Source organism: Hyaena hyaena, unplaced genomic scaffold (assembly GCF_003009895.1).
Source record: "Hyaena hyaena isolate Hyena2069 unplaced genomic scaffold, ASM300989v1 scaffold_406, whole genome shotgun sequence".
Lineage (NCBI taxonomy): Eukaryota > Metazoa > Chordata > Mammalia > Carnivora > Hyaenidae > Hyaena > Hyaena hyaena.
The window spans coordinates 411,123-428,702 of NW_024081038.1; the positions used below are offsets into that span (position 1 = coordinate 411,123).

General features: G+C 44.3%; 1 protein-coding gene across 2 annotated transcripts in view; it reads left to right on the forward strand.

The window, feature by feature from the left end:
- The window catches only part of CLPB (caseinolytic mitochondrial matrix peptidase chaperone subunit B), a 144,193-nt gene that overhangs the window by 14,712 nt on the left and 111,901 nt on the right, over positions 1 to 17,580 (forward strand). For both annotated transcript variants that reach the window (XM_039252059.1, XM_039252060.1), the window contains exon 3: positions 13,391 to 13,477. In XM_039252059.1, the coding sequence (XP_039107990.1) occupies positions 13,391 to 13,477 (87 nt within the window). The remainder of the gene's footprint in view (positions 1 to 13,390; positions 13,478 to 17,580) is intronic.

A 17,580-nucleotide genomic window follows, 5' to 3' on the forward strand; every position in this document is an offset into this window, starting at 1 on the left:
TTCGCAGATGGACAGTGAGCAGAGACAGGATATAAAGCACAAACAATTGGGGGAGGCCTCTGAATTCCCAGGGGTTCAGAGTCCAGCAGGCAGGGCAGGATCCTTTCTAGGGCAAGTGACACTTAGTTATAGCCCCTGCATGGACTGGATCCAAGGCACTTTTTTCTCTGGCTCACTTCCTCTTCAGTATTCAAGTCCCTCTTTAGTGTTTTTTTTCCCCCTCAAGGAGGTTTTCAGCTGGACAGTTCCTCTAGGTATGAAACCCTCTCTACCTCCCAAAGGATGCACAAACTCTGAACAAGGATTCGTTCTTTTATTCTTTTTCTTTTTGAGATATAATTCATATACCATAAAATTTGCTCTTTTAAAAGGTACAGGGGTTTTTGGTATATTTATAAGATAATGCAACCATCACCACTATCTCATTCCAGAACATTTTCATCACCCCCTCACCCCAAAAAAGATCCTAGTCCCATTAGCAGTCACTCCCTATTCTCCTCCCCACCTCCCCCACCCCTGAACCTGGCAACTACTGACCTACTTTCTGTCTCTGTGGATTTGCTTGTCTGGACATTTTGCATAAATCGAATCATGCAGTGTGGTCTTTTGTGACAGGCTTCTTTCACTTAGCATGTTTTCGAGGTTCATCCATGTTGTAGCATGTATCAGTACTTTGTTCCTTTTTATTGCTAAATAATATTCTATGTATAGATATACCACATTTTATTTATCCTTTTTTCATCAGTTGATGGATGTTTATGTTTTTACTTTTTGGCTATTATGAACAGTGCTGCTATGAACATTCACATACAGGTTTTTATGTGAATTTATGTTTTCATATCTCTTGGGTAGATTCCTACAAGTGGAACTGCTGCATAATAGTCTATTATCCAGACTGTTTTCCAAAGTGGCTGCACCATTTTACATTCTTCCCAGCAATGTATGAGGGTTCTGATTTATCCAGTCTTTGCCAATACTTGTTATTGTCTGTTTTTTATTGTAGCCATCCTAGTTTGTGTGAAGTGATATCTTACTGTAGTTTTGATTTGCATTTCCCTGATGACTAATGATCCATCCATTGGGCATCTTTTCACATGCTTATTGGCCATTTGTATTATCTTCTTTGGCATTTATTCGTTTTGTTTTGGCATTTATTTATTCTTAAGTCCCCTTAAAAGCATTATGCCCCATTTGGCATCTAGGAGGAGAATAAATATGTATCATGATAACCTTTGCCTTTCAAGAACTTGCAGTCTGGTAAGAGACTTGTAATTAGTATGTAAGAAAAATTAAGGCCTCATAGACAATGTGGCATTTAGTCTGGGCCTGAAGATTGGTAGTATTTGGGTACAAGGAGCTTGGTGGAAAGATTTTCTGGGCATTTGGAGTAATATAAGCAAAGGCATCTGTAATTAGAAAAACATTTTATCTTGTGATGAATTCTGAAACTGCATATGTGAAAGCACTGGCATAGCACTTGACACATAGTGGGCTGTCATCATATGTTAGCTTCCTCTGCAACTGCTCATTAGTCCCTGCTCTTCCTCCAGGACTACACAGCTCTCTTTTCCTGTTCCAGACCTTCCTTCCTTCCTTCCTTCCTTCCTTCCTTCCTTCCTTCCTTCCTTCCTTTCTTTCTTTCCTTTTTTGTAACGTATATTTATTTTTGAGAGAGAGAGAGGGAGCCTGCGAGCGCGAGAGGGGGAGTGGCAGAGAGAGAGAAGGAAACACTGAATCTGAAACAGGCTCCAGGCTCTGAGCTGTCAGCGCGGAGCCTGATATGGGGCTCGAACTTAGGAATGACGAGATCATGACCTAGGCTGAAGTTGGATGCTTAACCGACTGAGCCACCTAGGTGCCCCTCTAGATCTTTAAATACTAGGAGACAGAGCTCCAAGCTTAAATAAGCCTTGGTTTCCTAAACTGTGGTTTCAAGTCTTCTCCTAATGAAATAGTCACAAAGTTTTGGTGCCCTTTCTGAATTACAGTGTGGCATGACCACAGTTGTGAGGAACAGGGCAGTCATCATCCCTTTTTTTCAGAGATTTTATGCTTCTGTTAATATAGCCTGAGCTTGCACTAGCTTTTTTGGTAGCTGCATTGTGCTCGTAGATTTTGTAAGCTTGCAGTCATCCCAGCCTGCTGCAAACCAGCGCTTCCTCTACTTCTTTAACCTTTTGATTGGATTTGTTTGCCAAACTTGTTTTAACCTAAAGGCAGGGCCACTTTTAAAGCATCATATTGGCACGTATTGCCACATGAGTATAAAAGTAGTGGTGTTAGGGGCGCCTGGGTGGCTCAGTTGGTTAAGCATCCGACTTCGGCTCAGGTCATGATCTCACGGTTCGTGAGTTTGAGCCCCATGTCGGGCTCTGTGCTGACAGCCAGCTCAGAGCCTGGAGCCTGCTTCAAGTTCTGTGTCTCCCTCTCTCTCTGTGCCCCTCCCCTGCTCACGCTATCTCTCTTTCTCTCTCAGAAATAAATAAAACATTAAAAAAAAAAAGAAGTAGTGGTGCTAATGTGGAGATTACAGTGAGGAAGGAGGGATAGATTGGGCCTTTCTCAACTTGAGTCTAGGAGAAGAGGGTCTCTTCAATGGGAGAAGGTTCTAAAAAGCAGAACTAATCAAAGGGTAGCTTCATCCTTCAGATCCCTCCTTTCCAATTAAGGCTTTTCCTTCTTTGTCATTTTTTGTCAGTTGATTAGTCCCATCAGATTCCTCTGGTGGCCCCAGGCTAAATGTGGGAAAGAAATGAAGAAATGGGATATGCCCTGGAAGGCAGTGTGGTTCAGTAGAGAGAGCATGGGTCCCAGTCCCAAGCTGCCACATATTGGCCAGTCATCTTTTCTTTTTTTCTGAGAGAGCGAGAGAGAGACAGCATGAGCAGGGGAGGGTCAGAGAGAGAGAGACACACACAGAATCTGAAACAGGCTCCAGGCTCCGAGCTGGCTGTCAGCACAGAGCCCGACGCAGGGCTCAAACTCACAAATCACAAGATCATGACCTGAGCCAAAGTTGGATGCTTAACCAACTGAGCCACCCAGGTGCCCCTGGCCAGTCATCTTAAACTAATCACAAGATCAGATGAGATCTTGTCAGGTGCCTGATACATAGTAGGCTCAAGTGTGTGAGTTCTTTGACTTCACCATTCAAGAGCTCTCCACACAAGGAGCCAAGTATGCTGTGTGCACACTGACCTTGTACAGAGCACCTGCGATACTTAAAGCATTTGTTTGTGTACTTGTCCCATCTCCCCAACCCCAGTGCAGACTGGGAGCTGCTTGTGGAAAAGGTCCATGTCTGATTCATCCTCTGTACCCTCAGTGCCCACCACAGAGCCTGGCTTGGAGAACATCCTACTTAAGTTTTGTTACTGGAATGAACCTGAATTAATGAAGGCCAGTCTTTGCCTCCACTTGTCTAGGGGGCCAGGGATTGTGACTGACATTGCATAGTCCAGTATTTACTGAAAAGCTCATGGGGTTCTGGAGCTTGGCACTGGTGGCTCAAGTGCCAGCCCTGTTGGAGAAGTCAGACACTTCTGTGTCTCACTGCCATACTGGGACAAGCTTTCTGGCAACCAGCCAGCTGCCCAGCTGCCCTCTGTAGCAGCCTAGAGTCCTGCTGTAGTGCCAGTAGGTGGCGCCTGTGGCCCTTTCCCACACTTCAGCTGCCTAGACAGGCCTTTCCATCTTGTCACCAAGTTATGATGCAGCTGCTGACTGGGATGTACCCTATACCTTATCTGGCAGAGGTACCCAGATAAGGGTGCCCTGGGCCACCCTCTCCCCTTTCTAGCCTTGTATTGTTGCTTTTCATGTCTTATTGCATCCCTGCTTGGGGAAACAGGGACATTTCCTTAAGAGGATCCCAGGAGATCATTAGGGGAATCCGTGTTTCTGCCTGTCCTTTCTGGTGTAGCTCATGCCTCTGCCTCCAGGAAGTTGTCCCTGTGATTCTGTTGCTCTGACCTACCCTTACACGGCACCTTCTCCAGGGTCCTTGCTTATATTTTAGCTGTTTGTCAGGTGTGGAGCTGAACAGTGAGTGCCTTGAAGGACACAGTAGAACTCATCTTGCTCATAGTGCTGTAATAACCACAGTCTCATGAAAAGTTTGTGGAATGAATGGGTAAATAATAGGAAATGAGTTCCTTAGAAAATTGTTATACAGACTGAAGGACATTCTACAAACAAACTAGTCTTCCTCTGCAAAAGTGTCAGAATTAAGAAAATCAAAGAAAAGCTGAACAACTATTCTAGATGAAGGGAAACTGAAGACACATGCAGTGCCTGGTTCTAATATTAATCCTGGCTTACATCTGAATGACGGGGAAATTTCTATAAAGGATATTATTGGGATAATTGATGAAATTTGAATATTAGATTAAAATATCTTATCCATGCTAAGTGTTCCAAATTTGGTCATTATTGGTTAGTGGTTATGGAAGAGAATGGCTTGGTACTTGGAAATATGTGCTGAAGTATTTGGGGCACATAATGTCTGAAACTAACTCTCACATGATCCAGGAAAAAATAGAGAAAAGGAGAGGCACTTGGGTGGCTCATTTGGTAAAGTGGCTGACTTTGGCTCAGGTCATGATCTCACGGTTTGTGAGTTTGAGCCCCATGTTGGGCTCTGTGCTGACAGCATGGAGCCTGGAACCTCCTTCAGATTCTGTATCTCCTTCTCTTTCTGTCCCTTTCCTGCTCACGCTCTATGTCTCTCTCTCTCTCAAAAATAATATTAAAAAAAAAATTTTAAATAGAGAAAAGAGTAGTTAAGCACAGTAGGCAAAATTTAACAAGAATCTGAGTGAAGGATAAATCTGAGTCTTTTTGTGCTGTTTTTGTAACTGCTCTGTAAGCTTGAAATCATTTTAAAATAAAGTTTAAAAAAATAATGTGTGGAAGGACAAATATCATATGTTTGCACGTATAGGAGGATTAGGAGGAACTTGACGGAGGAACAAGGGGGAGAAGAAGGGCGGAAATGGTGGGGGAAAGGGAGAGAGGCAAACCATGAGTGACTCTTGAATGCTGACAAAAACTGAGGACTGATGGATGTGGGGGGAAGGGGGGTATGGGCATCGAGGAGGGCACTTTGGGGATGAGCACTGAGTGTTATGTAGAAACTAATTTGACAATACACTATTTGTAAAAAAAAAAATAATAATAATAATGTGTGGGGAGCACTTGGTGGCTCAGTTGGTTAAGTGTTTGACTCTTGATTTTGACTCAGTTCATGATCTCACAGTTTGTGAGATCAAGCCCTGCATCAGGCTCTGCACTGACAGCACGGAGCTTTCTTGGGATTCTCTCTCTCTTCTCTCTCTGCCCCTCTCCTCCTCAAAATAAATAAACTTAAAAAAGATCTGCACTTTAATGAGTGTCAAGTTTCTGCTTGAAACAGGAAGATGGGACAAAGAATGGTCACCCAGCATTGGACTTCATTCTGTTTCATCTAGTAGTATTCAGTGAGGATCTGATTCAGCTCCTGCACTGTGTGCTTTTGAACATATGGAATGCTGTGGTAATGACAACTAACATTTGCAAAATGTAAGTGCTTTTGCATATGGTATTTCCTTTGCTCAAAGGTTATTTCAGACATTTGTTAAGTAGGTATGGCCTGCTGATAAGGTAAGGTAGCTGAGGTTCAGAGAGGTTAACATGACCTGCTACAGTCACACAGCCTGGAAGAGACAGATGCAGGCTTATATCCAAATCATTCTAGTCTGAGGCTGATGCTTTCTGAACCTCAACATCAGTATGTGTAAAAAGGATTGGACTGATTGATCTCTGCCGGTCATTCTTTTTGTCTAGAAATTGTAAAACTTTATATAATAGGAAATAACTAGTTAGGAAACTTATAGGCACATTCTATACATTCATTGTAAGTGCTGCATAAATGCCTGTCCTTCTCCTTCTCTGCCCACCTACTTGTCTTTGGAGCAGTTTGGGTATGGCAGTGCTGGGGTGAGCCATCTCCTTGGCAGGGAGGGCATCTGGAGAGCTTCCTAGAGGAAGGGTCCCAAGCAGGGCCTTGAAGGAGAGTGCTTTGTTCAAGATGCCAGAGAGGCCTCATGTCTGTGAAGTTAGAGCACCAGGATCCTACCTAAAGTCCACTGGCCCAGGCAGGGTTCTGTGAGCAGCCTTCTTCCTCCCTTGCCCTGCCCCTCTCAGCCCAGGCTATGGGTAGATAAGGCACAGATGGAGACTCTGTGTATGGATTCTAGCCCCAGGCGCCTTGCCTCTGTTCAGACAGCCTGGTCTGGTGCTGTTATTACTGTAAACAGGACCTTCTGCGAGGCTCCAGCCGGAGTCCTGTTGCCCAGATAGTGATCATGATTGAGTCTGCATGGCTCACTGCTTCCAGGCCTCTGATGCAGGTGGGCCAGGGCTCCCCACCCTTCAGCCCCCCTCCCCAGCGGCAGCTGAGAGCCAGTTAATGTGAAGGATCCGGAAATCAGTTGAACAATGCGCGATTGAAGTTCAGTGGCCGCTTTGTATTGATTGGTCATAAAGAAAGAGGAAGAAAAATCAAGTGGTACCTCCCTCCCCTGAGTGGAAGAGCTGGTTAGCCAGAATAATTCAAAAGTGCCCCCATATCCCTGTCTGGGACTGTCTCCCTCCTACAGACAGCAGCCAGAGGAGTTGTCTTTTCTTTGGAAGTCTTGCTAATGCCTGTGTCTGTCAGGAATCCACTTCTTAAAGTTTGACATTATACATAATTAGAATCCTAAGATTGTAGAACTGGCAGGGACTTGAGAAATCATTTAATTCAGTTCCCCTATTTTACCACAGAGAAAAGTGAGGCCCAGAGAGACAGATTTATCCAGGATCACACAGCTAGTTCCTGAGAAAGTCATTACTAGAATCCATGGCCTCGAGCTCCAGGCCTGCATCTTAAATATCCCAAGCCCTGAGTCTGAGAAGCCACATCCGCACACTCCCACATATGCACAGGAGCCTAAATTCTTTGAAGACAGGCCCGACCAATATAAAACAGGTAACATCCAACGTAAGACAGGTATTGGTGAGAGACATGTGTAGGGAAGTGCTATAGACATGTACTCATTCAGCCCCTAAGCCTTGAGAGTGTGACTGTGGTGCCAGCACTGGGAGTGAAGAGACAGGAGGGTCACACTGACTAGAGGAGGGGGTGGGAGGACAAAGAAACTGATGTGTTTGGGGTGCCTGGGTGGCTTAGTTGTTTCGGTGTCTGACTTTGGCTCAGGTCATGATCTCATGGTTCGTGGGTTTGAGCCCCACATCAGGCTCTGTGCTGACAGCTCAGAGCCTGGAGCCTACTTCTGATTCTGTCTCCCTTTCTCCCTTCCCCTCCCCCCTCGTGCTCTGTCTCTCAAAAATAAATAAACATTTAAAAAAAAAGAAACTAAAAAAAAAAAAAAAGAAAGAAACTGATGTGTGATGCAGGTTAGCGTAGGCCAATGAGGCAGCATCAAGGCCGTCTTAGGGAAGGCTTCTTGGAGAAAGAATGGGTAAGGGTTTTTTCTCCCTAAGAAAGTTTGTTTATGGGGTGCCTAGGTGGCTGTCGGTTAAGCTTCCTACTTCGGCTCAGGTCACGATCTCATGGTTCATGGGTTCAAGCCCCGCACTGGGCTCTGTGCTGACAGCTAGCTCAGAGCCTGGAGCCTGTTTCAGATTCTGCGTCTCCCTCTCTCTCTGACCCTCCCCTGCTCACGCGCTCTCTCTCTCTCTCTCTCAGAAATAAATAAATCATTTAAAAATTTTTTTAAATTTAAAAAAAGAGCAGTAGTATGTTCATTGTTGCTAAAAACAACAATAAGACTTAAAAGAATACAGAAGCTTTCACAGCAGGAAGGGAAAGTTTAATATCCCCTCATCCCCTTTCCCTCTCAACATTTTCATGTTTGGGCCATAGCCTTCAGATCTCTCCTGGATTTCTAGTATATCAGAGCAACTTTGTTTTTCCCCTTGATTTGTTACTTTCCTATGGAAATCTTTAGGTCTTGTGCTAGGGTACCCTTTTCTACCCTTGCCTGATATGAGACTGTTTATCATTCCACAGAAAATTTTGAGCACTTATGTTCCAAGTTCTGTGTACACCTTTCACATATCCTAGTTTATTCTGTTAACTTCCTTAAAATGGAGTAGATACTAATTGGAAAATGATAATAGTACAGGCTGTCCTATTTGTCCAGTGCTTTATTGCATGTCATGTATTTTTACGTATTTTGCCTCATTGTTTCTTCATGGTATTCCTGGGTGACTTATGGAGTAGGGCCGCTGGAGTCCTCCATTTTTTAACAGATCTGGAAATAGGCTCATAGAGCAGTAGCTGTCACTCAGATGAGGGGACCAAGTGAAGTTCAGAGAAGCTAGGTCATCCATTTACCACTGCCCAGCCAGTAATGCTGGAGCCTGCATGTGGGCCAAGTCTAGCCTGGTAATTCCCCTGCTCCACCCTACTGCCTGAGAGCTGTGTGAGATCTGGGGTTCAGCTCCTGACCGCTAGTGTGGCCTCCTTCCTGTCTGCTGCCCTGGCCACCCCCAATTAGTGTCACCCACTACTGCTCTGCCAAGCAGGAGACCTAGTTCATTAGGGAAGGGCCTTCCACAAAGGCCCCGGCCTCCTTTCTGGAGGGAGCCCAGAAAGGCCTGCAGTGCCCAACCCCCGGACACAGGCTGCTCTGCCCTGAGTGGCAGCCTGCATTAAGCATTCCACTCATCATCTCAGGGATGATGGAATCCTAACCTTTTCGGAGACACCGTGCTCTGTCACAAGCATTGCTCTTTTTAAAAGAGATTAATTCACTTGCCGCATTTTGTCCGTTGGTGAAAATCACAGGGGAGAGCAGGGGTGGCTTTCTCAGACCTCAGAGGCCCTTTCAGCCACTCTCAGCAGGCAGCCACCCGCAAGCCCAGCTGGCCCACAACTTTGAAATGACTGCCTACTGGGCATTCACTTGCAAAGCAACAAAATGAAATGGAGGAGACCTGGGTGTGTGAAATCCTAACTTTAAGCACAGAGGGGAAGTGGGGGAGGGACCCCAGCCAGCTCCGAAGGACAAAGTCGTTTGTAGCTGGGTTCACTTGTGATGGTTTGTAATCTTGGTTCTGGTCCTTCCTTGATTTACCAAGTGCCACCACTCCTTATGGAGTGCTACCGTGTGGTATCTCTTTTAATCCTTACAGCCACCTTGCACAATAGAGATTAATATCCCCCATGTCACAGCTAGTAAGCGACAGAGTGAGAATTGGAACTCCAGCCCTTGGACTCCTGGGTCATTGCTTTTTCCATTACATCTGAGCCCCAAGAGGCTGCAAAGAATGATGCTCAGTCAGGATGCTGTGCAGGGCTCAAAAGCTGGATGTTGCTGAATAATACCAAAGTTTGCCTCCTAGGAATGACCCTTCAGTTTGGTGGAGCCCTTTGCTTCAGATTTCAGTGTCCCCTCCTGAAACCTACATGAACCTACAAGGAGGCTGAAGCTTAGGATGAAATACCTTCCATAGCATGATAGAGTAGGAGGCACCAGCCCTGGAACTAGGGCCCAGGCTGCCTCACTGCTCTGTGCTCTTTTGGCTCTGTTCATTGACAGGATAGCAAGTTTAGAGAAACCCTCTCTTCCAGCAGTCCTCCTCTTAGAAGAAAATCCTGCATTGTACAGAAAAAAGATAACCCCGAAACGCTGATGGCCATATAACAAGTAGCTCAAAATTGTTGCTAATCAGAGACATGCAAACTAAGACAATAATGTGAGATCCCTTTACACCTATTGGGCTTGCAGTCAGTAGGAAGCTGGCAACTGCCTAGCGTTGGCTGGGAGAGCAGGATGCAGGAACACCCCTGACTTGCTGGCGGGAAGGTAGATGGAGCAGCTTTCCTGGAGGGGCCCTGGCACAATGTAGTCAAACCAAGTAATGTAAACCCTAAAGCCCAGGGGTCTCACTGCAAGTACACGCCTCAGAGAAATACTCATACTGGTGCAAAAGGGCACGTGTTCTTTTTTTTTTTAATGTTTATTTATTTTTGATACTGAGCAGAAGAGGGCCAGAAAGAGAGGGTGACAGGATCCCAAGCAGGCTCCACACTGTCAGCACAAAGCCTGACATGGGACTTGAACTTAGAAACTGTGAGATCATGACCTGAGCTGAAATCAAGAGTTAGATGCTTAACCATCTGAGCCACCCAGGCCCCCCATAAAAGGATGCTCATTGAGCATCACTTTTGGTGGCTGGGAGATGGAGACTGCCTCAGTAGGTATCTCTGGGAGAACAGAGAAGGGAAAATCTGGTGAATGTGCCAGGGAGAATTATATAGCAATTTTTAAAAATGGAATTGTTGTATACATAACAGTGTGAGTTAATCTTAAAATGCAGTTATTTGTGGAAAAAAAGTAATAAATACACACACGTGTAAAGAGAAATAAATACACACACATGTAAAGAGAAAACACTGCTTGGCTCGGGTTTTGGAAAGCAAGAACCTTTGTCTTGTCTCCTCCCCAGGAGCCAGCATGCAGCTGGGCACAAAGTAGGTATGTATACATGTTTGTTGAATAAATGAATAGAGGAGTGCCTGGAGCCAGGCTGAATGAATTACCTAGTCATCTTCGGTGACCCTGTCTCAGAATCCCTGGGTATTGGGCCACTGCCAGCTTCAGACTAGGACACTTGTTCCATCAAAGGGGTGGAAGTAGGGTGAGGTAGTGGGCGGAAGCTGTATTGAACACCTGCTATATGCCAGGTACTTGGCTAGGATCCCAGCAAATTAGAAGCTAGTGTCCCTATTTGATAGGTGAGAAAACTGAGACTCCGAATTGATTTGCCCAGGGTTATCTAGCTGGACTAGAATTGGAGTCCAAGTTTGATTTATAACAGAGTCCTTTTATTCATCCTTTTCATTACACTATACTCGGTCCTCAAGGTGCGTGAGGAGGAGGCATCTCAGTCCTCTTTCTTCAGCCCCACTTCCAGATCAGAGCTGCTTCCAGAATTCTCAGGGCCCAGACAGGGGAAAACAGCTCACTACCCACTGGAGACAGAAGAGATTCTGGCTGCACTGAGCTTCTTCTGGCCATTCTCTGCTTTCTCATTTTCCTGCCCTGATTTGTCTCCCTTGGTCTATATTCCCAGAGCCCCGAAACTGCCTTCTTGTCCTCACTTTCTATTCTCTCCCCTTTCAGAGTCAGCTTGCTTAAGGTACCAGGTTAATTTTATAATTTCTTTTGCATAGAAACCTTCAGTGACAACCCTCTTGCCTGTGGTAAGAGTCTAAGGAATGCCAAATAGGTTTCTTCTCATTGCTGGCTTTAGCTGATTGATGATGCCTGATTGGAACGAGGGTTGAGAAGGATTTTGAGGCTCTTTTAAAAGGCTCCACAGAAAAGACTTCCGGGAGAGATTCATGATTTCTGACTTAGATGCAGGAGTGCAGGACAGTAGGATGCATGCCTGTCATTTGTCAACTCTTCTAGGTTGGGTTTTTAACCTAGGATCTGTTATTGATTTCATGAAGACCTGTGAACTCCTGGATATTGTAAAAAAAAAAAAAAAAAAAAAAAATCTTTTTTGAGTACTTGTGCTCCTGTTCACTTTTCTGGAGAGAATCATCAGCTTTGGTCATATTCTCAAAGAAACCTATGACCCACAAAAGGAGTATGCCCACTGCCTTGGCCCTGTGGCTTGGCTTTAGAGGCCCTGTTATAGGCCCTGCATACCTTGGCAGCTACCTGTTTCTCTGCTATGAACTGTCACCTGGATGGATCTACTTGAGGATTTCCGAATATACCTCCCCGTTGCTTCTCTGTTTCTTGAAGAGTGTCTTGTTCCTTTTGTCTTGACTGTTGTGCACTTCCTCCCTCCTCTCTAAACTGCTTCCATTCTTCAAGGCACAGTTCACGTCTTTTCCTGCAGAAATCTCTTTGATTTGCTTTGGCTGCTCCTGATTTTTTGGCCTTCTGGTCTAAGGACCAGAGAAATGAAGCCATCCTATCAGAATCATAGTTAGGATCGGAACTCCAGGCTCTAAACTCTCAGACCCATGTGCTTTCCACAGCACCTGCTAAACCAGGGAAGGTTTTTGTAAGTTAGGAAGGAGGTTTTGTGCAAAAGAGATTTTTGTCTCACAGGGTTCTTAGCCTCTTTATATTCTTGGCCATAAAAAATTCTTTCTGCATAAAAGTAGCTTAACTGTGTGTGGTAAAGAGGCCTAGGAGTTTCACCAGAAGAAATCCTCCAAATAAGAGGTGAGAGATGAGTGATTTCCCAGTCTCCTCTCTTGATACTCTTCCCTCAGATTTTGTGCCCAGTCATGCTGCCTTCTCTTCTGGTTAAGAGGCTTTACCCTCTGCCTGATACATTCCTTCCTCTCCTTCAACCTCATTTGTCAGGCTAACTCTCTAGCATTACCTCCTCAGGGAGCCTTCCAGAGATATATATATATATATATATATATATATATATAATTTTGTGTTTGTTAATTTATCCAACAACTATTGAGCTTCCACTGTGTGCTAGGCACTGGCATAGAGAGTCAGATAGGCTTGTGTGGACTCTCCTAGAAGCCTAACGTAACATTTCTTTTTTTGTTGTTGTAATATTTGTCTATTTTTGAGAGAGAGACACACACACAGAGACAGAGCACAAGTCGGGGAGGGGCAGAGAGGCAGAGAGGGAAACTCAGAATCCAAAGCAGGCTCCAGATTCTGAGGTGTCAGCACAGAGCCTGACGCCGGGCTCAAACTCACGAGCTGTGAGATCATGACCTGAGCCAAAATTGGAAGCTTAACCAAGTGAGCCACCCAGGCACCCCAATCTAGCATTTCAAGCCTTCTTTCCATGTTTCCTTGGGTTTGAGATTTTGAATTTCCAAATAGCTACCATACAGAGAAACTTGAGAAGTGTGATCCTTTTGTAAACTGGGAATTACCTAGATAAGCAGTGTCATTGGGCATTCAGTGCTAAGCATGAGGAAATTCTAAGGATGGAAAAGAGATCTGTGGATTGGATGAGCTAAGGAAGCTTTCTCAGGAGGGAGCCCTCAAGCCAGGATTGTACCCCATACCATGGAAGTAGGAGTAGAATAGGCAAAGAATCAGGGAGAGAACATTCTGGACCAAGGTAGTGCAGGTGTCAGGGTATTAACGTAGAGAAGGCACATTCTTTCTCAGAAGGCTAGAAGGATAACAGCAGGGCCAGACTCATTTAAGGGGAGAAGGAGAAGGGTAGGGGATGCCTGGGGTTGGGGGGAGACTGGCCAGAGGAGCTAAGATGGGTACTTAGTTCTCAAAGGCCTCTAACTGTTTCCAGATTCATCTAGCCTCCTTATTTGTTGAATGTGTTATTTCTTCCACTCTTACGTCCATGATAAGCCATACACTGAAAATATTTCTCTTTCTAGGCTCTTGTCAGAAGGTGCAGATGTCAATGCAAGGCACAGACTTGGTTGGACAGCACTCATGGTGGCAGCCATCAGCCGAAACGACAGGTGAGAGATCTCCAGAATTCCATACAGGGCTCCCTTAGCCAGATCCCTGCAGACCACATTCCAGAACCCTCTCCCACCTTTGTTTGTCTCCCTGTTGTTTTCTCCAGAGGCAGGGTGATGGACTGAGCAGAAGGTCAGGTCTACACCTGGTGCAATGGAAAGTATAGGACATGTGGAGAGGGAAGAATATAGCTTTGGATCCTAACTCTATCTTTCATTGGCTTTGTGACATTAGGCAAGTCATTTGCATTATTGAAGTCACAAAATGTTTGAAAGTGTGTTAATTCGTTGAAGGTACACATGTGAGTTACCTTCATGTTTTCATTTTCTACCATCTGTCCATGTTTTGTTTTGTTTTTTAACAAATAGTTTATTGTCAAATTAGTTTCCACATAACACTCAGTGCTCATCCCCACAAGTGTCCTCCTCCATGCCCATCCCCCCTCCCCCCCACATCCATCAGTCCTCAGTTTTTGTCAGCATTCAAGAGTCTCTCATGGTTTGCCTCTCTCCCTTTCCCCCACCATTTCCCCCCTTCTTCTCCCCCTTGTTCCTCCGTCAGGTTCCTCCTAATCCTCCTATACGTGCAAACATATGATATTTGTCCTTCTCTGCCTGACTTATTTCGCTCAGCATAACACCCTCAAGGTCCAACCATCTGTCCATGTTGAGGAATCTGTAGTCACAGTGAGGGCCCACTAGGCTATTTCTTTGGAGGTTCTAATGGAACCTAGGGAAGGGGGGGGGGCATTCTCCCTCCCATTGGAGGCCATGCTCTTTTCCTGCCCACTTCCATATTTCTTCAAGGGGTAGCTCTTTTGTAAAGATTGAAATAGTCCCGTGTGTGGAGAGTTACTCCAGTTCTCACAACTGCCACAAGATAGATAGATAGATAGATAGATAGATAGATAGATAGATAGATAGATTTCTCATTTTGCAGCTGAGAAAACTGAAGCCCAGAGAGATAAGGTGTTTTGTCTGAGATCACACAGATGAGTTAGAACCTGGTCTGGCTGCCTACAAAGTGTATGTGTTTTACTTTACCTCACTGCTGCCAGACCCTGGGCCAGTACTATAGGCTGCCTCTCCATCCCAGTGTCTAGCTGTAGTTGTGCAAAAGAATTGATTAGAAAAGAGCAAAAAGGAATTCTATCCAAAAAAGCAGACTGGGCACTTTAGTAGCAGCCACTGAAATGGATAGTTCGAGTTACCAGTTTTAATTTTTCCTTTAAGCAGATCATTAAGGCTTTTGTCTGCTTTGGAAGGCTCATAAATGTGGTGGAAACCAACAAAACGGGTTTTCTAATATCAAGACGGCACTGCTTCAGACTGGCTGAGAAACTTAGCTATACTTGAGATAGGTCTTGAGTCAGGTCTGCTCCTCTGTCCTGAACTTGTTCTCAGCATTCCATTTCCTTATTTGCCACTTAAGCTCCAAGCCCTTAAAAGAAAACTTGGTGTAAATAGGCTTTGAAGTTGAGAATCCTGGAATCCAGTCCTGGTTCTGACCCATGGTTGAATTTAAGAATTCTGGGGGCACCCCTATTTCTTCATCTGAAATCATTTATTTTTACAAACATTTGGTAAACAGCTGCTCTGAGCCAGACTCTCTGCTCATCGTTGGAGAATCAGACATGGGGAGCTCAAGTCCAATGTGAAAAAGAATGGCAGGTAGAGAGACAGAGTATAGTGTCATCAATGATGTCAGAGCCATGTGGACAGGATATTATCAAAGCAGAGGTATGAGAGAACTGACTCTGTGAGCAGAGTAGATTCTTGCTATATTTTTGTGAGAACCTAGTGAGATAGTGTATGTGCTGCCTGTTACAAATGGTGAGTTGTGGGGCGCCTGGGTGGCTTAGTCGGTTAAGCGTCCGACTCTCGCTTAGGTCATGATCTCGCGGTTCGTGGGTTCGAGCCCCGCGTCGGGCTCTGTGCTGACTGCCAGCTCAGAGCCTGGAGCCTGTTTCAAATGTATCTCCCTCTCTCTCTGACCCTCCCCTGCTCACACTGTCTCTCTCTCTCTCCTAGAAATAAAATAAAAAAACATAAAAAAAAAAATTACAGAGTCTGTATCTCCCTCTCTCTCTGACCCTCCCCTGCTCATGCTGTCTCTCTCTCTCTCTCTCTCTCTCTTAGAAATAAATAAAAATATTAAAGAAAAAACAAAAAAAAAAAATGGTGAGTTGTTATTCTCTGTTGCCCATCTTAGATGTCTCTACACATAAACACATGTGTTTATTCAACAGTGATACTCCACCCACCACCACCTCCATGCCACCCACCAGTTTTCTTGCCCAGCTTGCGAGTATCTCCATCCACAAGAGATAGCAGGTGGTAGAGAAAAGAGAAGGGAATGTGTGCCTTTCTTTACGTAGTATTTTCAGTGCTGAGACAGAGTAGGAAATAACACTACACTGTCAATCAGTGAGCAGATAGCTGGTAGATGTGCTTTGGGGACACTTCTCTTTAAATCTAATGAGTTGTTGGCTTAACTGATTGTCCTGTCTCTATCCAGGGTCATTAGCAAATCAGCGATACTTGTTGGGCAAAGTGCAAGTGTTGGCTTGTATTTACTTGTTTTGGTTCCTAGGACTAATTATTGGTGTTTTAAACATCCATTTTGTGCCTTTTCCTTCTAGTGCATAGGAGAGATTTTTATGGAAAATAGCAAACTTTTTAGGTTAATTTATTCATATCATACACACACACACACACACACACACATATGTATATATTTTTAGCACCTACTGTTTGCCAGTCACTGTTCTTGACAAAGATCTTTGCCCTCATAGAGCATATTTCTAAAGTAGTGATGGTCCCTGAGTAGAGAGAGGCAGGAACAGACAATAAACAATAAATATAATGCATAAGCAAACTACATACTGTATTAGAAAGTAAGGAGTACTAAAGAAAAGGAAAAATAGGGGCATCTGTGTGGCTCAGTTGGTTGAGCGTCTGACTCTTGATTTCAGCTCAAGTCATGATCCCAGGGTTTTTGGATTGAGCCCTGCATCAGGCTCCACACTGAGTATGGAGCCTGCTTGGGATTCTCTCTCTCCCTCTGCCCCTCTCCCCCACTTGCCCTCTCTCTAAAATTAAAACTTAAAAAAAAAATTAAAAGAGGAAAAGGAAAAATAGAACCTGATAAAAAGGAATGCCAGGAGTATCTTGGTCAGAGTGAGTAGGCTTCATTGGTAAAGTGTCGTGGGAGGTGGTCTGGAGAGATGATCATGTCTCTGCCAGCACAGTCTGCCAGAATGTTTCTCATGATTCGAAGTGTGGTAATCCTCATTTCATCAATCCCCAAGGCCTCTGGAATCATACTGGCCAGGCCTGAAATACCACCACCTTTCAGTTGGATGTGGATGAAGGGAGGGTAGAGGGGCTGCACTTCTTGATTCAAAGCTGACAGCAGAGAACCTTCACCTTCTTTAGATGTTGGCAGCCCTCAAGCTCAAGGGAGAGCTCCTGAGACCATTCAGTCATTTTACCTCAAATGCCGTTAGTGAGTGCCTACTTCATGCCTTGCGTCCTTCAGGATAGAGCACAATAGTCTCTACACTTAAGGAGATTAACCTCTCGTGAACTGTTATTTATATGTGTATTTGTCTTTTAACTTGATTTTGAATAGTAAAGACAGTACTATTTTATTTAATTTTGAATAGAAGATACAGTACTGTGGAACAGAATTTTTAAAGTATATATGGGAACTTAATTTATAATTTATTCTCTCCTTTTATTTCCAAAAAGGGTTAGCAGTGACTCAAATTAAAATACAAATATAAATGTACACAGGAGAGTTAAAACTGGATCAAGATCAGAAATCATATTGGTAAAAGGAAAGATAATTGTATCAGGATTGAACGAGATTTTCTTTTCTGAAATAGGTTTATTGTTTTTGTAAAAATAATATAGAGAAGAAAGTAGCAGTCAACTGAATTCCCTTTGTCTAGAGATTGATGTGTGTGTGTGTGTGTGTGTGTGTGTGTGTGTAATTTTACATAAATGGGACCATGCTGTACTTACTGCAAATCAGGTAATTAGTGGAATTAAGTATTAATTTAGATTGAAGTTTCCTGACAAACAAGGCAAAAAAGGGA